At 38.1% G+C, this 15,385-nt stretch overlaps 1 protein-coding gene across 8 annotated transcripts in view; it reads right to left on the bottom strand.

Moving 5' to 3' along the window:
* CCDC171 (coiled-coil domain containing 171) overlaps window positions 1–15,385 on the bottom strand; it is a 316,432-nt gene that overhangs the window by 272,461 nt on the left and 28,586 nt on the right. For all 8 annotated transcript variants that reach the window (XM_073880818.1, XM_025887898.2, XM_073880822.1 and 5 more), the window contains 2 exons: window positions 6,735–6,909; window positions 1,607–1,797 (listed from right to left, as the gene is read on the bottom strand). In XM_073880818.1, the coding sequence (XP_073736919.1) occupies window positions 1,607–1,797; window positions 6,735–6,909 (366 nt within the window). The remainder of the gene's footprint in view (window positions 1–1,606; window positions 1,798–6,734; window positions 6,910–15,385) is intronic.

The following is a 15,385-nucleotide window of genomic DNA, read 5'->3' as shown; positions in this document are numbered from 1 at the left end:
TATATATATATAAAATGCAGGTTCCCCAAGAAACCCAATTTAAAACGAAGTTCCCATTAACACAAGGAGAAAGATTGTGTGGTTGATATGGGAAGGAGGGAAAGCCTTCTGTGTCCATATAAACAGTAGCAGGGATCTGCATAGTAGAGATTACCCTTATAATTTTCACTAATGGAAAGTCATCACAAAGGGCCTTGAGCTTTTTCCCCTTCGGGCTAGTATGCCACCTATTCAACCCCATATTCCCCCTTAGTCTGTGCAGATCAGCTCAAAGCCAGGAGCATAAAATCAAGCAGAGTTCTCCTGTCAAGTAGCTGAGCCAAGTCACAGAAAGATCTTATAACTTGAGGTGCAGGCTGACTGACTGACTATAATGCTGCCATTATGCTTCTTTCCCCATAGCTCTAGACATTCTACGTGGGGAAGGTGATACACGGCCACCGGGGCACTTGGAGCGCCTGTAGCCACCTAAACTCCACCCATTCAGATCAGGGAGCCCTTGCACACGGAAGGTACTGTTGGAGGATCTGGGAACAGAACACTAAAGGAAGAGACAAACTGTGTCTGAAATGGAGGAAATCAGATTTGCTGACAATGCCATGGAACCTTGTACTGAAACTTTTACATTTAGTAAATGCTTGCGTAAAATTACTCCTAATAAGGATTTATTTCTCCAGAGTTCTGAAAAGCCATTTACTCCAGTGGTAAATGTAAAGCATTTCTATCATGTATTTTTTTTTTATTTAAACTGGTGCTTCAAAACAAATGACAAATATAGGCAATTCAAACTCTGTTAAGGGGTTGGCAGCTTCAACCTTACACCATACTTCCACTTTAGAGAGTTAAAGAAAAAAAGAAAAAGAACAGAAAAAGAAATAGCTCAAATAATTTCAGTAAAAGATCATCAAATATTTTTCATGTCATATCTATATAGAATGTACTCTACATAGATCATGAAGTCCCTATCAGATATATAATTTTTTTATATTTATTGTATATTCAGACCAAAATCTAGTACCCACATTTCTAAAATTCCAAATTTTTGTACTGCTGAACCTAAAGGACTGGAGGTTTTCATCTTCTTATACTTCTACATTAGTGAGTTCTTTTAGTTTGATCAGAGATCTCAAACTCTTTTTCACAAAAGAAAACAGCATACATATTATTAATATGTTGCTAAAGCATACTACAAAAGAGACCCACAAAAATGCACCTGAAAGGAAAGAAGAGAGGGAGAGAAGGGAGGGTGGTAGGAGGAAATCAGATTTTCTTGATTTCCGGTAGATATTTTCCTTTCCAAGGATAACTTCAAATAACGTGAAACACATCTCAATGAATCTAGAAAAATTCCTTTATAAAAACAATTTACCTGGTAGGTGCCTGGGTGGCTCAGTCAGTTGAGCGTCCAGCTCTTGGTTTTGGCTCAGGTCATGATCTCGGGGTCCTGGGATTGAGCCTCTCATCGTCGGGCTCCACACTCAGCAGGGAGTCTACTTGAGATTCTCTCTCACCCTCTCCCTCTGCCCCTCCCCCCAGCTCATGCACACGCACACATGCTCTCTCTCACTAATACAAATAAATCTTTAAAAAAACAATAATAATTTACCTGTACAGTTTTCTCTAGTCTGCTTTTTTCTTTCATAAGTAAATCATATTCTCGGTTGCAATTTTGAATTATATTGTCTCTTTCCTCCAAATCATGTTCAAATTTTCTGCATTCTTCTTTCCACTTCAGCTGGGAAGTCTGGAATACCTTCTCGATCTCATTAGCCTTTCCTTGAAGTTCTGCGTTCTGAGCTATTAAAAATATAAAAGAATAATAGGTATACTTACAACCACAAATTAAATCCCTAGGAGTTCAAACACCTAGGCATTGGAGTTGACTCCATCTACAGCATGATCTTAGAACAAAACATTTAACCACTTCACACCAGTCAACTCGAAAAACTCACTGTTCCAGAACAATCTATTCTCTAATTTATCAATCTCTTCTTCCCCTCCAGACAAAGGTGATTTTGCCATAAAATGGCAGGACATATTCCTAGAGGCATGCCCAAGTTTAGGTGCACCTCTAGGACCAACTGCAATTCTACTACGTTTCTCCTATTCAAGAAAATAAATCAAATGCTGTGGGGTTTTTTAAACTGTGATCTATAGGGCTACTTTTTTAAAAGACTTCATAGATTACAAATTCTGATATTTGACTATTGGCAACAAATTAGTTGTGACACACTTACATGTGAGGCTGTCACAAAACTGAGGTTGGAAGCCACTGTTCCAGCCCTTAGAACTCTAGCTATTGACTCCACCAAGGTTAGGCTCAGCTCCCCTCTCATCCTAGTATTACCTCGACAGTAACTAACACCTCTCAACTCACTGTGGCTGCTGCTCTATTTCAGCATCTAGAAAAGAAGCAATGAAACCTTTACAGGTCTGGCTCCATCACCCACCACCTGATTAAACCTCTCTGACTCTCTAACCTTTAGTGGGAATAAAATGCCTCCTAGTTAGGCTGCTGTGAAGATAAAATGAGGAAATACATACAAACACACCTGTTAAACCAAAATAGAAAAAAAAAGCCACAGTTAGTAGTATTATTTTTAAATTATATTTGTGTTAATCAAAACCTCAATGAGATACCACCTCACACCAGTCAGAATGGCTAAAATTAATAAGTCAGGAAACAACAGATGTTGGCGAGGATGCAGAGAAAGGGGAAGCCTCTTAACACTGTTGGTGGGAATGCAAGCTGGTGCAACCACTCTAGAAAATAGTATGGAGGTTCCTCAAAAAGTTGAAAATAGAGCTACCATACGATCCAGCAATTGCACTACTGGGTATTTATCCAAAGGATAAAAACATAGTGATTCAAAGGGGCACCTGCACCCCAACGTTTATAGCAGCAATGTCCACAATAGCCAAACTGTGGAAAGACCCAAGATGTCCATCGACAGATGAATGGATAAAGACAATGTGATATATATATGCGTGTGTGTGAGCCCATGCATGCACAATGGAATATTACGCAGCCATCAAAAGGAATGAAATACTGCCATTTGCAACCTCAAGAGTATTATGCTAAGTGAAATAAGTCAGTCAGAGAAAGACAAATATCACATGATCTCACTTATAGGTGGAATTTAAGTAACAAAACAGAGGAACATAGGGGAAGGGAGGGAAAAATAAAAAAAGATGAAATCAGAGAGGGAGACAAACAACAAGAGACTCTTAACTATAGAAAACAAACTGAGGACTAGTGGAGGGGAAGGGGGTGGGGGGATGGGTTAACAGTGTGACGGCCATTAAGGAGAGCACTTGTGATGAACACTGGGTGTTCTACGCAACTGATAAATCACTAAACTCTTCCTCTGAAACTAAAATACACAAACAATGTTTGTGTTTCAAATGGATCATATCTTCAAAAGGTTCAAAACTGAAAGGTATAAAAGGCACAAAAAATCTCCCCCTAATCCAGTTACTCTCTTTGAAAAGCTTTAGGATCTTCACTTTTGTCTCAGCTTTAGGATCTTCACTTTTGTCTCTATTTTTCTGAAATTGCATAATGCTTTGCCCTCAGGTGGGTCTATTTCTTGTCTTGGTGGTGAATATGCAATGGGTCCTTTCAATCTGGTAACTCATAACCTTTAGTTTTGAGATAACTTCTTAAATAATTTCATTGCTGATTTACCTCTCCCTGTTTTTTCTCTTATCTCTTCTTTCAATATTACCTATTATTCAAAATGACCCTCAAATTTTCTTGCCTTTTCTCTCCTGCTTTTCCACCTCTGCCTTTTTTACTCTAATTGCTAGGAGATTTCTTCCATCTTCATCTCCCAATGCTTCTACTGACATTTTTCATTCCTGATTTCATATTTCTAATTTCTAAGAGTATCCCCTTTTTTTATAGCATCTGGTTCTTGCATCATGGATAAAATATACTCTCTTTCAGCTCTGAAGATATTAATGCTACTTGTTTGTTAAATCTTCTTTTCCCTGCAGTTTCTGATTCTTCCAAATTATTTTTTTCTCTCCATTCTAGAGGCTCTCCCCAAGCATCTGGTAACTCTTGGTTGTCTTCTCTCAATTAAGGTAACTGTAAAGGTGACACACTCATATACCCACCCATATACCCACCACCTAGATTCTGAACTTGAGGATATAGGGCTTGATAACTGTGGTCCTTCACTGGAGGAGGATCTGGTGGGCCATTTATTAGGAGACTCCCAACATCAGTATCATTAGGTTTTTCCTTTTGGTTTAGTCAGATGATCTATAGAAGAGTCTTCTAAGTTCCCACATAGAGAACAGAAATCTGGGTGCTAGCTTTTGGAGAAACCAATAGAAAAAGGAGGCTGGAAGAAATACTTTCTCAATATTCAGCATTGAGTATGCTATCTTCCTGGTTTTGCTAGTCTGGAGACTCTGTATTTTATCATCTCCAGAGATTAAGCCACTCAACTCCCAGTTCCCACGAGAAAGTGAGAGCAATCCCAGGGTACACTGCTCTTGGGAAGGAGATCTCAAAACCCAATTGCCTCTAAAGCAAAAAGCTTTCATTTAACCCTCCTTATTTACCTACTACTGCTATTCCAACTCCTAATTCCAGAGTATCTGGCGCTTCCAGTTCACAAACCTTTTGACTATCTAACAAGTTGTCTGCCAACTGTTTATTTAAAAGAGATTTAACAGGTTTTTTCCCAAAATAGTTGTACCATTTACTCTCCCACTTACAAAGTATAAGAGTTCCAGTCGCTCTACATCCTTACCAACATTTGGTATTGACAGTCTTTCCAATTAGCACCACCTAATACGTATGTAATAAACAGTCACTGTGGTTTTAATTTGCATTTCTCTGAAAAAAAGTAAGGTTAAGCATTTTTCATCTCATTAATGGTTATTCTATCTTCCTCTATAAAGTGTCTGTTGAAATCATTTGACTTCGGGAAAATAACTTCCCATCTTCCCTGGACTTCAACTTCCTCATTATTAAATGAAAGTCACTAACTTGTATATCTAGTGCCTTTCAATTCTTATATTCATAAGTTCCAGGTAGTGTTGTGGTTATTAAATGCCAGAGGTAATCAAAAATACTTCTGACCCGTGGCAATAACCCAAGACAGCTGGCGACAACTCGGGCCTAGAACCTTTACAGTAACTGCAAGTTAACACTTGTTTAGTCCCATGTGGTTAACAAAGAACTTTCATTTTTTTCACTTCATCCTTAAAACAACCTAGGCTCAAATGTCACTAAGTAAGTAGTAAAACCAGGATCTAAATCTAAGTCTTCTGAATTCAGGTTCAACATTCTCTTAATTAAAACCTGTTGCATACATGAATTTTCATAACAACACTGGGGCGCCTGGCTGGCTTGTCAGTAAAGCACGCAATTCTTGATCTCAGGGCTGTTAATTTGAGCCCTACATTGGGTCTAGAGATTACTTAAAAATAAAAGCTTAAAAAAAAGGAATATTCATAGCAACATTACCCAAGTGCCCATTAACAGAAATTGATAAATATATGTGGTATGTCATACAATGTAATACTAAGCATCAATACAAAGTTCACACAACAATATGAATGAACTCACACACACAATGTCGAAGGAAAGAAGCCAGACATAAAAGAGTACATTTTACATGATTCCATTTAATATGAAGTACAAAAAAGAGGCATAATTTATCCTTGCTATTAAAAATCAGAATATAGGGCGCCGGGGTGGCTCAGTCGTTAAGCATCTGCCTTCAGTGCAGGTTATGATCCCAGGGTCCTGGAACTGAGTCCTGAATCAGGCTCCCTGCTCAGTGGGGAGCCTGTTTCTTTCTCCCTCTCCCATTCCCCCTGCTTGTGTTCCCTCTCTAGCTGTCTCTCTCTGTCAAATAAATAAATAAAATCTTAAAAAAAAAAATCAGAATAAATAAATAAACAAATAAATAAATCCATGTGGAAGGACTTCTGGTAATTTTCCATTCCATGATCTGAGTGCTTCTTATGAGTTATACACTTACATTAGGCACATTTCTTTGCATATGTTATACTTTTTTAAGATTTTATTTATTTACTTGACAGAGAGAGATCACAAGCAGGGGGAACGGCAGGCAGAAGAAGAAGCAGGCTCCCCACCGAGCAGGGAGCACAATGCCGAACTCGATCCCAGGACCCTGGGCTCATGACCTGAGGCAAAGGCAGACGCTTAACTGACTGAGCCATCCAGGCGCCTACCTCCATTGTACTCAAATAAAAAGATTTTTAAGTGCTCATATGCTACATAACAGAGAGCTTTTGAGGATTAAATCCACTACATTTTACTTTTCTAGGCACCACCCTCTAACCCCGCAGTTCCCAAACCTAGCCAATCAACAAAATCACCTGCAGTCCTTCTTGAACATATAGACTCTCTCAAGCTAGAAATTCTAATTCAGAAAACATGTGACAGGGGGCCTGTGAATGTTTTTTTTTGTAATCCCTATATGATTCTGCTGATTGATTATTCATGGAATTGCTCTACAAAGTGACTAACAGAATTTTGAACCCCTTTTTCACATGCACAACATACAAAAAATTAATGTAAAGTAGCTGAATGTTCACATGAGTGCTAGAAGACTTTATACACACCCAGTAAGGGTGTGTCCATCAAAGGCCTACCTCTGACCCTATATGGTGAACATATGCAAAGGGAGCGATGCTACACAATAAGATTAAAACCCTAAACACGGGAAAAAATAGAATAGTCTTACCACAGAGTTTTTCTTGGATCCTATGTGCCTCAGCTAATCTTTCTTCAGCAGCCCGTCTCCCGAGACCAGCTTCCTTTCTAGCAACGGCCAGGTCATATTCCAGGCTTTGTCGCAATGCCTCTCCTTTTTCAACCTCAGATCGCAGCTTGGCAATCTGGCTCTCGTAGCTTGCCAGCTAAAACAGATTTCGAGATCATGAACCAATATTAAAATATGGCACCAAGATTATGAGATCGTGCACCCAAACATTTAAATGTCTTAGAGAAATGTTTCTATAATATTGATAAGACAAGAATTTATGAATTTATATTTTTCTAAAAGACTGGAAAAGAAGTACTAGCCTTACCAAATGACACTCATTAGTTTTCTAATTTTAGAGAATCCACTAGAGAAAAAAAACAAAAAATGCTTATATGATCCTATAAAAATAAAGAGAAATCACAACTTTTTTTTTTTAGGTAGGCTCTATGCCCAATGTAGGGCTTGAACTCATGACCCCAAGATCAAGAGTCACATGCCTACCGACTGAGCCTGCCAGGAGTCCCTTAAAAATTGCAAGTTTTAATCAGAAATAGTCATGGCTAAGAAGTGAAAAATGACACATAGTAAGTACTTTAAAATTCATTCTCTCCTCTCCGCTTCCTATTCCTTATATGAAGTCAAGAAGCAAATTATATCAAAGCATAGTTCAGTAAATATTGTCTGCATTATTTCTCTTGATTATGACATTACTGACAGAGCATGAAGTAATAAAAGTGCCAATTTTGCAGGGATTTTAATGAACTAATATCTAATTTATCTAATATCGAGACAAGTAGATATTTAATAACTAGACCTAATTTATCTAATAACTTTTCATGAGTAATGTGACAGAAGATAAGTCAGAGTCAGAACTAAATGACTTATAAAGTCCATTCCCACTCCAAAATTCTATGATCTAATCAGTAATCCATAAGTAATATTAAATACTTCCTACATGTCAGGTACAGTGAAAGATATAAAAACAAACATTATAGAGTCCCAGATCTCAAGTAATGAAATGCTATAGAAAGGCATACAGGACAAGTTTTATAAAAGAGGTAAAAATGTTACAATAGTTCAAAGAAAAGCAAAATCATGTCTTGCTGTGGTCAAGAGATGGTGGATGAGAGAGAATGCTAGAAAGGCATCACGTAGGAAAGCACTGAGCTACTATACCAGACTAGAAAAAGATGGTCCCATTACCAGATAAGAAAAGATGAAAGAATTTCCAAAGGGCAACATCAGAAATTACCACAAGTAGCTGTTAATATGTAAAATGCAGCAGAATTACACACTTTTCCATGTATAAATAAAAAATAGTAATTTTTATTTTTAAAAAATTTTAGCAAAGTCAACGTCTTCAAAATATTTATGCTTACAAAATAAGATTTACAAATATCTTTTAATAGTAAAGAAAAAATCATAGAATCTTAATTACATATTCAAGATAACTTATTTTGTTTCAGAATCACTCTATCCCTCCCTGCCCACTGTCTCCCCCCTCATAAGACTAACATTGTTAACATTTGGGCATTCCCAGTCGTGCCAGGCATTCACCTGTTTGCCCCCAGACCCCTCCCTATTCTTCTACAGCTATGCTCTGTATTGTCTAACTACATTTCCCAGGTTCCCTTGACAACTGGCCTCTCCGGTTTGACCACTATGAGGCACTTGTGATACACTTATAAGGGCAGAAGTAGTGAACCCAGGGTAGTTCTCCCGCTCCAGATCTACTTTCAGCAGCGTCCCTGTCTTCCCTGTTGCTTCAAATTCTCCTGGATAGTCCCTCCTGTCAATCACTGAAGATCCCTTTGCAGGTAGAAATGGGATACTTTTGCAGTGATCCATGGCATACAGTGGGATCACAATTACTTAAATTATCATGAGCAGTTTATAATAAAATGCCAGTTGAGGACAAGCCTTGGGGAGATGAGGTAGCAACTGCACTTAATCATTAGGGCATTGTTTATTTCAAGACCTGTAGGGTAGGAAGGTTAAATGTGACTATGTTAGAGAACTTATAAAAACAAAATGATAGGGGCGCCTGGGTGGCTCAGTCGTTAAAGCGTCTGCCTTCGGCTCAGGTCATGATCCCAGGGTCCTGAGATCGAGCCCTGCTTCGGGCTCCTGCTCAGCGGGAAGCCTGCTTCTCCCACTCCCCCTGCTTGTGTTCCCTCTCTCTCTGTCAAATAAATAAATAAAATCTTAAAAACAAAATGATAAATCTCAGAGCTTTAGAATCTCAGTTCAAAACAGTCAGAAAGCCAGAGTTTCTATGCTGACTTTAAAAGATTCTCTTATTTCTTATAGCTCCATGGCTGAAAAGGCTAAAGATCAGACAGAAAATCTAATTATGGGGACTGCAGAATTACAAGTTGAATGAAGAGTCTCACCAAGTTTCTAATGTTAAGATAGTATGTATCAGTTGGGCATTAAGCAGGAAGGTAGGAAATGGGATGAGGGCTTTGGGAATTAGACAAAAACCTGAAAATCATAAACTTCCAAATCCCCTCTAAACATCCCTCACCAACAAAAGCAGCCTCTCCTCTCTGTCTGAAATAATTAGCCTTCCCTGGCTTAAAGACTTAACTAATGAGCACGCCTGAAACAGTTGCCTTGCAAGAGGATTTGCAAGCACACGTCCACCACTCTTTGTCACCATGGATAAATTCAGATCTCAGTATGCCGTAGGAGAAATGCATAGTCTGCTCCAGGAGAAAATAGCTTATGTAGCAAAAGAAATGCAAGATCCTGCTAATCTTGTATTAGCAGAAACCTGCAGAACATACATAGGATTGGTTTGGATTTAATAAGCTAGTTCTAACAGTTTGCTAGGCTGGGTGGCTGTAAGTTAAATTCAACACCAGCCTACAATCACTTAATAAAGTCCAAACGCCAGCACTTTCCTGACATAATATGGAGACTTAGGAGATGGGTGTGGTTTAATGTGAGCAAACCAGAAACCTCCCCTTTCCCTAACTACATCCTCTTCAAGATGCAAAGGAACTCAAATGATACAAACGTAGTTATCTGAAAGGGCACCTGCTCCCCAGTGTTTATAGCAGCAATGTCCACAAGAGCCAAACTATGGAAAAGAGCCCAGTTGTCCACTGATAGATGAATGAACAAAGAAGATGTCGTGTATATATATACAATGGAATATTACTCAGCAATGAGAAAAAATGAAATCTTACCATTTGCAACAACATGGATGGAACTAGAGGGTACTATGTTAAGTGAAATAAGTCAAGCAGAGAAAGACAATTATCATATGATTGAAATCATATGTGGAATTTAAGAAACAAAACAGAGGATCACAGGGGAAGGGAGAGAAAATAAAATAAGATGAAATCAGAGAGGGAGACAAACCATAAGAGACTCTTAACTATAGGAAACAAACTGAGGGTTGCTGGAGGGGAGGTGGGTGGGGGGACAGGGTAACTGGGTGATGGGCATTAAGGAGGGTGCGTGATGTAATGAGCACTGGGTGTTATATGCAACTGATGAATCACTGAACTCTACCTCTGAAAGTAACAATACATTATGTGTTAATTAACTGAATTTAAATTAAAAAAATAAAAGTTGAAAGCTCAAAAAAAAAAAAGAGTGCAAAGGATATTCCTAATTAAAATGCTATAAAATACACTGGAGTGGACAGCACAAGCATTCTTAGAAAGCTCTGGTAGCTAATCTCCATACACCAGGGATTATAGTAGATGATGCAGGTAATGGTGGATACATCACGATTGAGATGGACTCCCCAGTTTCGATTAAAATAATGGAATTCCAGCATGGTGAAGTCTAAGTGGTAGCAATTAACCAAGAGAAACAAGGTGAGAACAGTTACTACAGTGGACAGCAGGATTATAGTAGTAATTCTAGCCTCCTGACCCCAGGTATTCGTGGTGGCATCTAATTGATTATGTTGTACATAGGAATTAAAGAGATGGGCAGCCTTCTAAAGCAGCTCTGTCCAATAGATACATAACACAAGTCTCGTGTAATTTTAAATTTTCTAGTGGCAACATTTTAAAAAGAAATATATGAAATTAATTTTAATGTCTTTTATTTAACCTAATATATCCAAGATTATCATTATATCAACATGTAATCATATGAAAAATTATTAGTGAAATGTTTTGCATTTTTGTACCAAGTTTTTAAATCCAGCATTTTACATTTACGGTACATCTTAATTCAGACTAGTCATATTTCAAGTGCTCAACAGACACATGTAGCTAATGCCTACCATATTCAAAAAGCAGTTCTAAAGCATTATTTGATCTAAATTAACAAACAATAAGAAAAACAAAAGATCTAAATCTGATGAGCAAAATCCTAACTTGAGCCTCTGAAATATAAAGTCCTACGTTTCTATCATTGTAACCTTAGGACCATCTCCAAGAATAAGAACTGCAGCTGCTTTTTGCATATCTGTTATATGTATATATTAGTGGGCGGGGTTTTGCCTCCTCCCCTCTGGCGTCATATGAAGAATGTTGGTAAGAGTAAATTTTCAATTAAATTCATGAAGTACCAAATTATAAAGACCTGATAGTGAGGATGTGTATCATCTGTGAGATGGATGCAAGGAGAAGTAAGCCTTTGTGTCCTCCATTTTGGCAAGGGTGGGAGCACCTTTGTATAGAGGATATTTGAGTTGCAACCTGCAATGTTATGCAGAAACAAGCTATTACTGTATGGGAGTGACATATGAGCACAGGGGTGATAGATCATAAAGTGTGGACTGCCAATCATTTGCCCATCGATCTCTGGTCCATTCCCCAACACCCTTCATCTGCTCTATTATACAATTCCCATGCTCCACTGCCAAATGGCTTGACTTCTAGCAATGTCTCTGGCAATAGCTGCATCTCTTTCAAGGTCCGACCCCCCTTCTTTTCCTCCAACATTTCAACACTGAACAGCCCTTACCATGGCTCTACCTCCCCCCAAACAGCCCCAACTTCAAGACTCTGGTCACATCATCTCTTCCCATTGGCCCTCTGGCCTATAGGCGGTGGTGGCTTCCTGCTATTACTAATCTCTGGGTGACCTCACCATTCTCTATTTGGATTCCTAGGTCTTCCATCACTTGTACAACCAATTCCCTCTATTAATGTCCCTCTTTTTTCCTGACTGGACCATATTTGATTTCTCAAGCTACCCACACAGCTGATAGAAACCTAGCCTCTGCTCATGAGGTTGTTTTCTCACTTAAGGGTTCAACACACGCGACAGCAGCAAAGCGGGATCTCCCTCCTTGAAAACAGGTCTGCATTCTTTAACATCTTCATGCTCAGCCAGCTATCTTCGAACCTCTTCCTCTCTGTGGCATCCTCCATATCTTCCCTCAGATCCTCTACAGCATGCCTCAGCCTCTCAGAGAAAGGTTTTTTACAATTTTTATGCCATGACCCTCCCTGCAATCTGGCAAAGCCTTCTCAGAATAAAAAAAAAAAAATCAAAGTATAAAAACAAATATGTGAAATAAAAGCAAATCTGTGATGCCACAATGTACTTCTTTAATAAGCCACTAAATAACAAGTTCTACATACAGGAATCACAACCAGTGTAATTTCAAGGTAGTGACAGGTATAAACAATATTTTGAAACTTGCAATAACTGAATTGTGTATATGTGATTTCTACTGAATATAAAGTCAAAAGTCCTGCTAATACTACGATGGTTTGTTAAAGGAGGGCCAACTGGGTTAAGCCTTTCATAACTGAAAGAAATGCTTAATGAGTTAGAGGTTAATAAACATAAAATACAATTTTTCCACATCTAAGTATATGGATTCCTTGGTGTCTCTGTTTCTAAGGATTCCCTCTTAAGAACCCCTACTCAAGAGGACTGGCTAGATCAGTCAAACAATATCTTCAGGTCCTGAAGCCTAAAAAGTCTACTACTTGGTCCTAAGTTTCCAGTATCTTTTGGCTAAAGAAAGTTATACTGCTCTTCTTTACCCTCTTCCATCCTCGTTTCTCTAGAAGATTTTCTTGTTCTATCATCACTGTCTGGACCAAGGAAATATCTGAATAGCCTCATGTTCTCATGTGCTATTTCACACATCTCTATGACCATGTTCAAACGATTCTAATGACCACTGCAACACTGAAAATCCTGTGGCTCTGTCCCATCCCAATCATCCACATCAGTGCAACTTAGTCTCATCTAGAAGCAGTGAGTCTCATAAGCAACTCCTCTCTCCATACCCTCTGCCTACTAATAAATCTCAAAAGTAATCTTCTATTTCTAAACCTGTCAAAGAAAATTGAGGCTCAGAAAAATGAAATAATTTATCCAAGAACCCACAACAATAAAATTCCTAGAGATTTTAAAGGTATTTATTTTTTATTGAGATATAATTGACATATTAGTTTCTGGTACCCAACATTTCATATTTTGTATATATCGCAAAATGATCACCACAGTAAGTCTAGTTAACATCTGTCACCATACAAAATTACAAATTTTTTTCTTGTGATGAGAATTTTTAAGATCTACTCTCTTAGCAACTTCCAAATACATGGTACAGTATTATTAACTCTAATCACCATGCTGTATATTACAACCCCATGACCTGTTTATTTTATAATTGGAAGTTTATACCTTTTGACCCCTTTCACCCATTTTGCCTACCCCCTACCCCTAACCTCTGACAACCAATTTGTTCTCTGTATCTATGAGCCTGGTTTTAGGTTTTTTGTTTTTAGATTCCACATATGAGATCATACTGTATTTGTCTTTCTCTGTCTGATTTATTCACTTAGCAGAATGCCCTCAAAGCCCATCCATGTTGTCACAAAGGGCAAGCTTTCATTCTTTTTATAGGCTGAAAAATAGTCCATTTTGTGTGTGTGTGTGTGTATACAAACACACTATATTTTTTGTATCCATTCATCCACCAATGGACATAGATTTTATTTTATTTAATATTTTATTTTTAAGTAATCTCTACACCCAAGGTGGGGCTCGAACTCACAACTCCAAAATCAAGAGTCACATGCTCGGGGCACCTGGGTGGCTCAGTCGTTAAAGGGTCTGCTTTCGGCTCAGGTCATGATCCCAGGGTCCTGGGATCAAGCCCCGCATCAGGCTCCCTGCTCAGCGGGAAGCCTGCTTCCCTTCTCACACTCCCCTTGTTTGTGTTCCCTCTCTCGCTGTCTCTCTCGCTGTCAAATAAATAAATAAAAATCTTTAAAAAAAAAAAAAAAAGAGTCACATGCTCTACTGACTGAGCCAGCCAGGCACCCCAGATTTTAAAGATATTTTATGCCAATCACCAGTATGATATGTATTAGCATTAGAAGTATCTAATAAAGCAAATACATGGCCTTAGTTTTTAGATAGTTTCATTCCTCTCTGCTCTGCTTTATAATGGGCATATTTAGAAATTATATGACTAAAAAAATTAGTATATAATACAAGTAAAATCATCTAAACAAATAACTGAAACAATAAGAATGAATAGTAATATGAAACTGGAATTGAACCAAATATAACAGCCTACTGCAAGAAAATTATCATTCTTCCCTGAAATAATTTCCTATCTCTTTAATGTGAACACATATAACAAAACATTTTGATCAAACAAGAGAGAATAGTGTGGTCTAAGAACTCTGATGACAGGGGCTCCTGGGTGGCTCAGTCGGTTAAGTGTCTGCCTTCCGCTCAGGTCATGATCCCAGGGTCCTGGGATCGAGCCCCACATTGGGCTCCCCTCAGCGGGGAGCCTGCTTCTCCCTCTCTCTCTGTCTCTCACTCTCTGTCAAATAATAAAATCCTTAAAAAAAAAAAGGACTCTGATGACAAATGCAAATATATGTGAAAGAATATAGAAGAATGATCATCACAATACAATTACTCCCAAGTAAAATGCATATTTGGTTTTAAAAAATAAGTTTTGGAGATTATAAAACAATTAACATACATTTAACAAATATCATTTTATATTCAGTATGTAATATTACAATGTCAATAAAAGCAATTGCTGCAATTACCCTTTAAATTATCTCAACTGCCACTAAAAGTACAAATAAAACAGTCATATATTCATTGCTTGCTGTTTTAATCAGAAGCTCCTGTTCCTTAGACAATCTGAAAAAAGTCATTTTTTTATTCAACACATAGCCACTGAGGACCTACTGTGTGCCAGAAAGAACCATGAGAGATACAGGGACAAAGCATGGTTGTAGCTTTCATCTCTCAGGAAGCTTATGGACTAATGAAGAGCAGGTAAGCATGAAATAAATGTTTTGGCTCTAAAATAACTGTAACAGCATGTAGGAGAGCAAAGAAAGGGGTCATTCGTTTCACCTAGGGGTGCTTTAAAAGATTTCCTGACGGGACAGCATCAGAAGTCAGCAAAAAAAGGAAGGAAAAAACACTGTTTATGCTTAAATGTCAATAAATTACAACCACTATTATAGAGCATAGGCACTTTACAAATTTTATTTCCCTTAATTATCACAACACCCCTTTGGCACCAGCATTTCACAGTGACAAAACAATGATGTACAGGATAAATAACTTGCCCAAGGTCACATTAGCTTGTAAATGGAAGAGCCATGAATGAGTCCAGATTTGTGTGACCTGATATTCTTCCCACAACACCAGGCTGCCTA

The sequence above is a fragment of the Callorhinus ursinus genome, unplaced genomic scaffold (genome assembly GCF_003265705.2).
Source record: "Callorhinus ursinus isolate GAN/ISIS: 27379988/994484 unplaced genomic scaffold, GSC_fseal_2.0 scaffold39, whole genome shotgun sequence".
Classification (NCBI taxonomy): domain Eukaryota; kingdom Metazoa; phylum Chordata; class Mammalia; order Carnivora; family Otariidae; genus Callorhinus; species Callorhinus ursinus.
The sequence above is the reverse complement of the archived record's forward strand: the minus strand, read 5'-3'. Positions and strand labels throughout refer to the sequence as shown.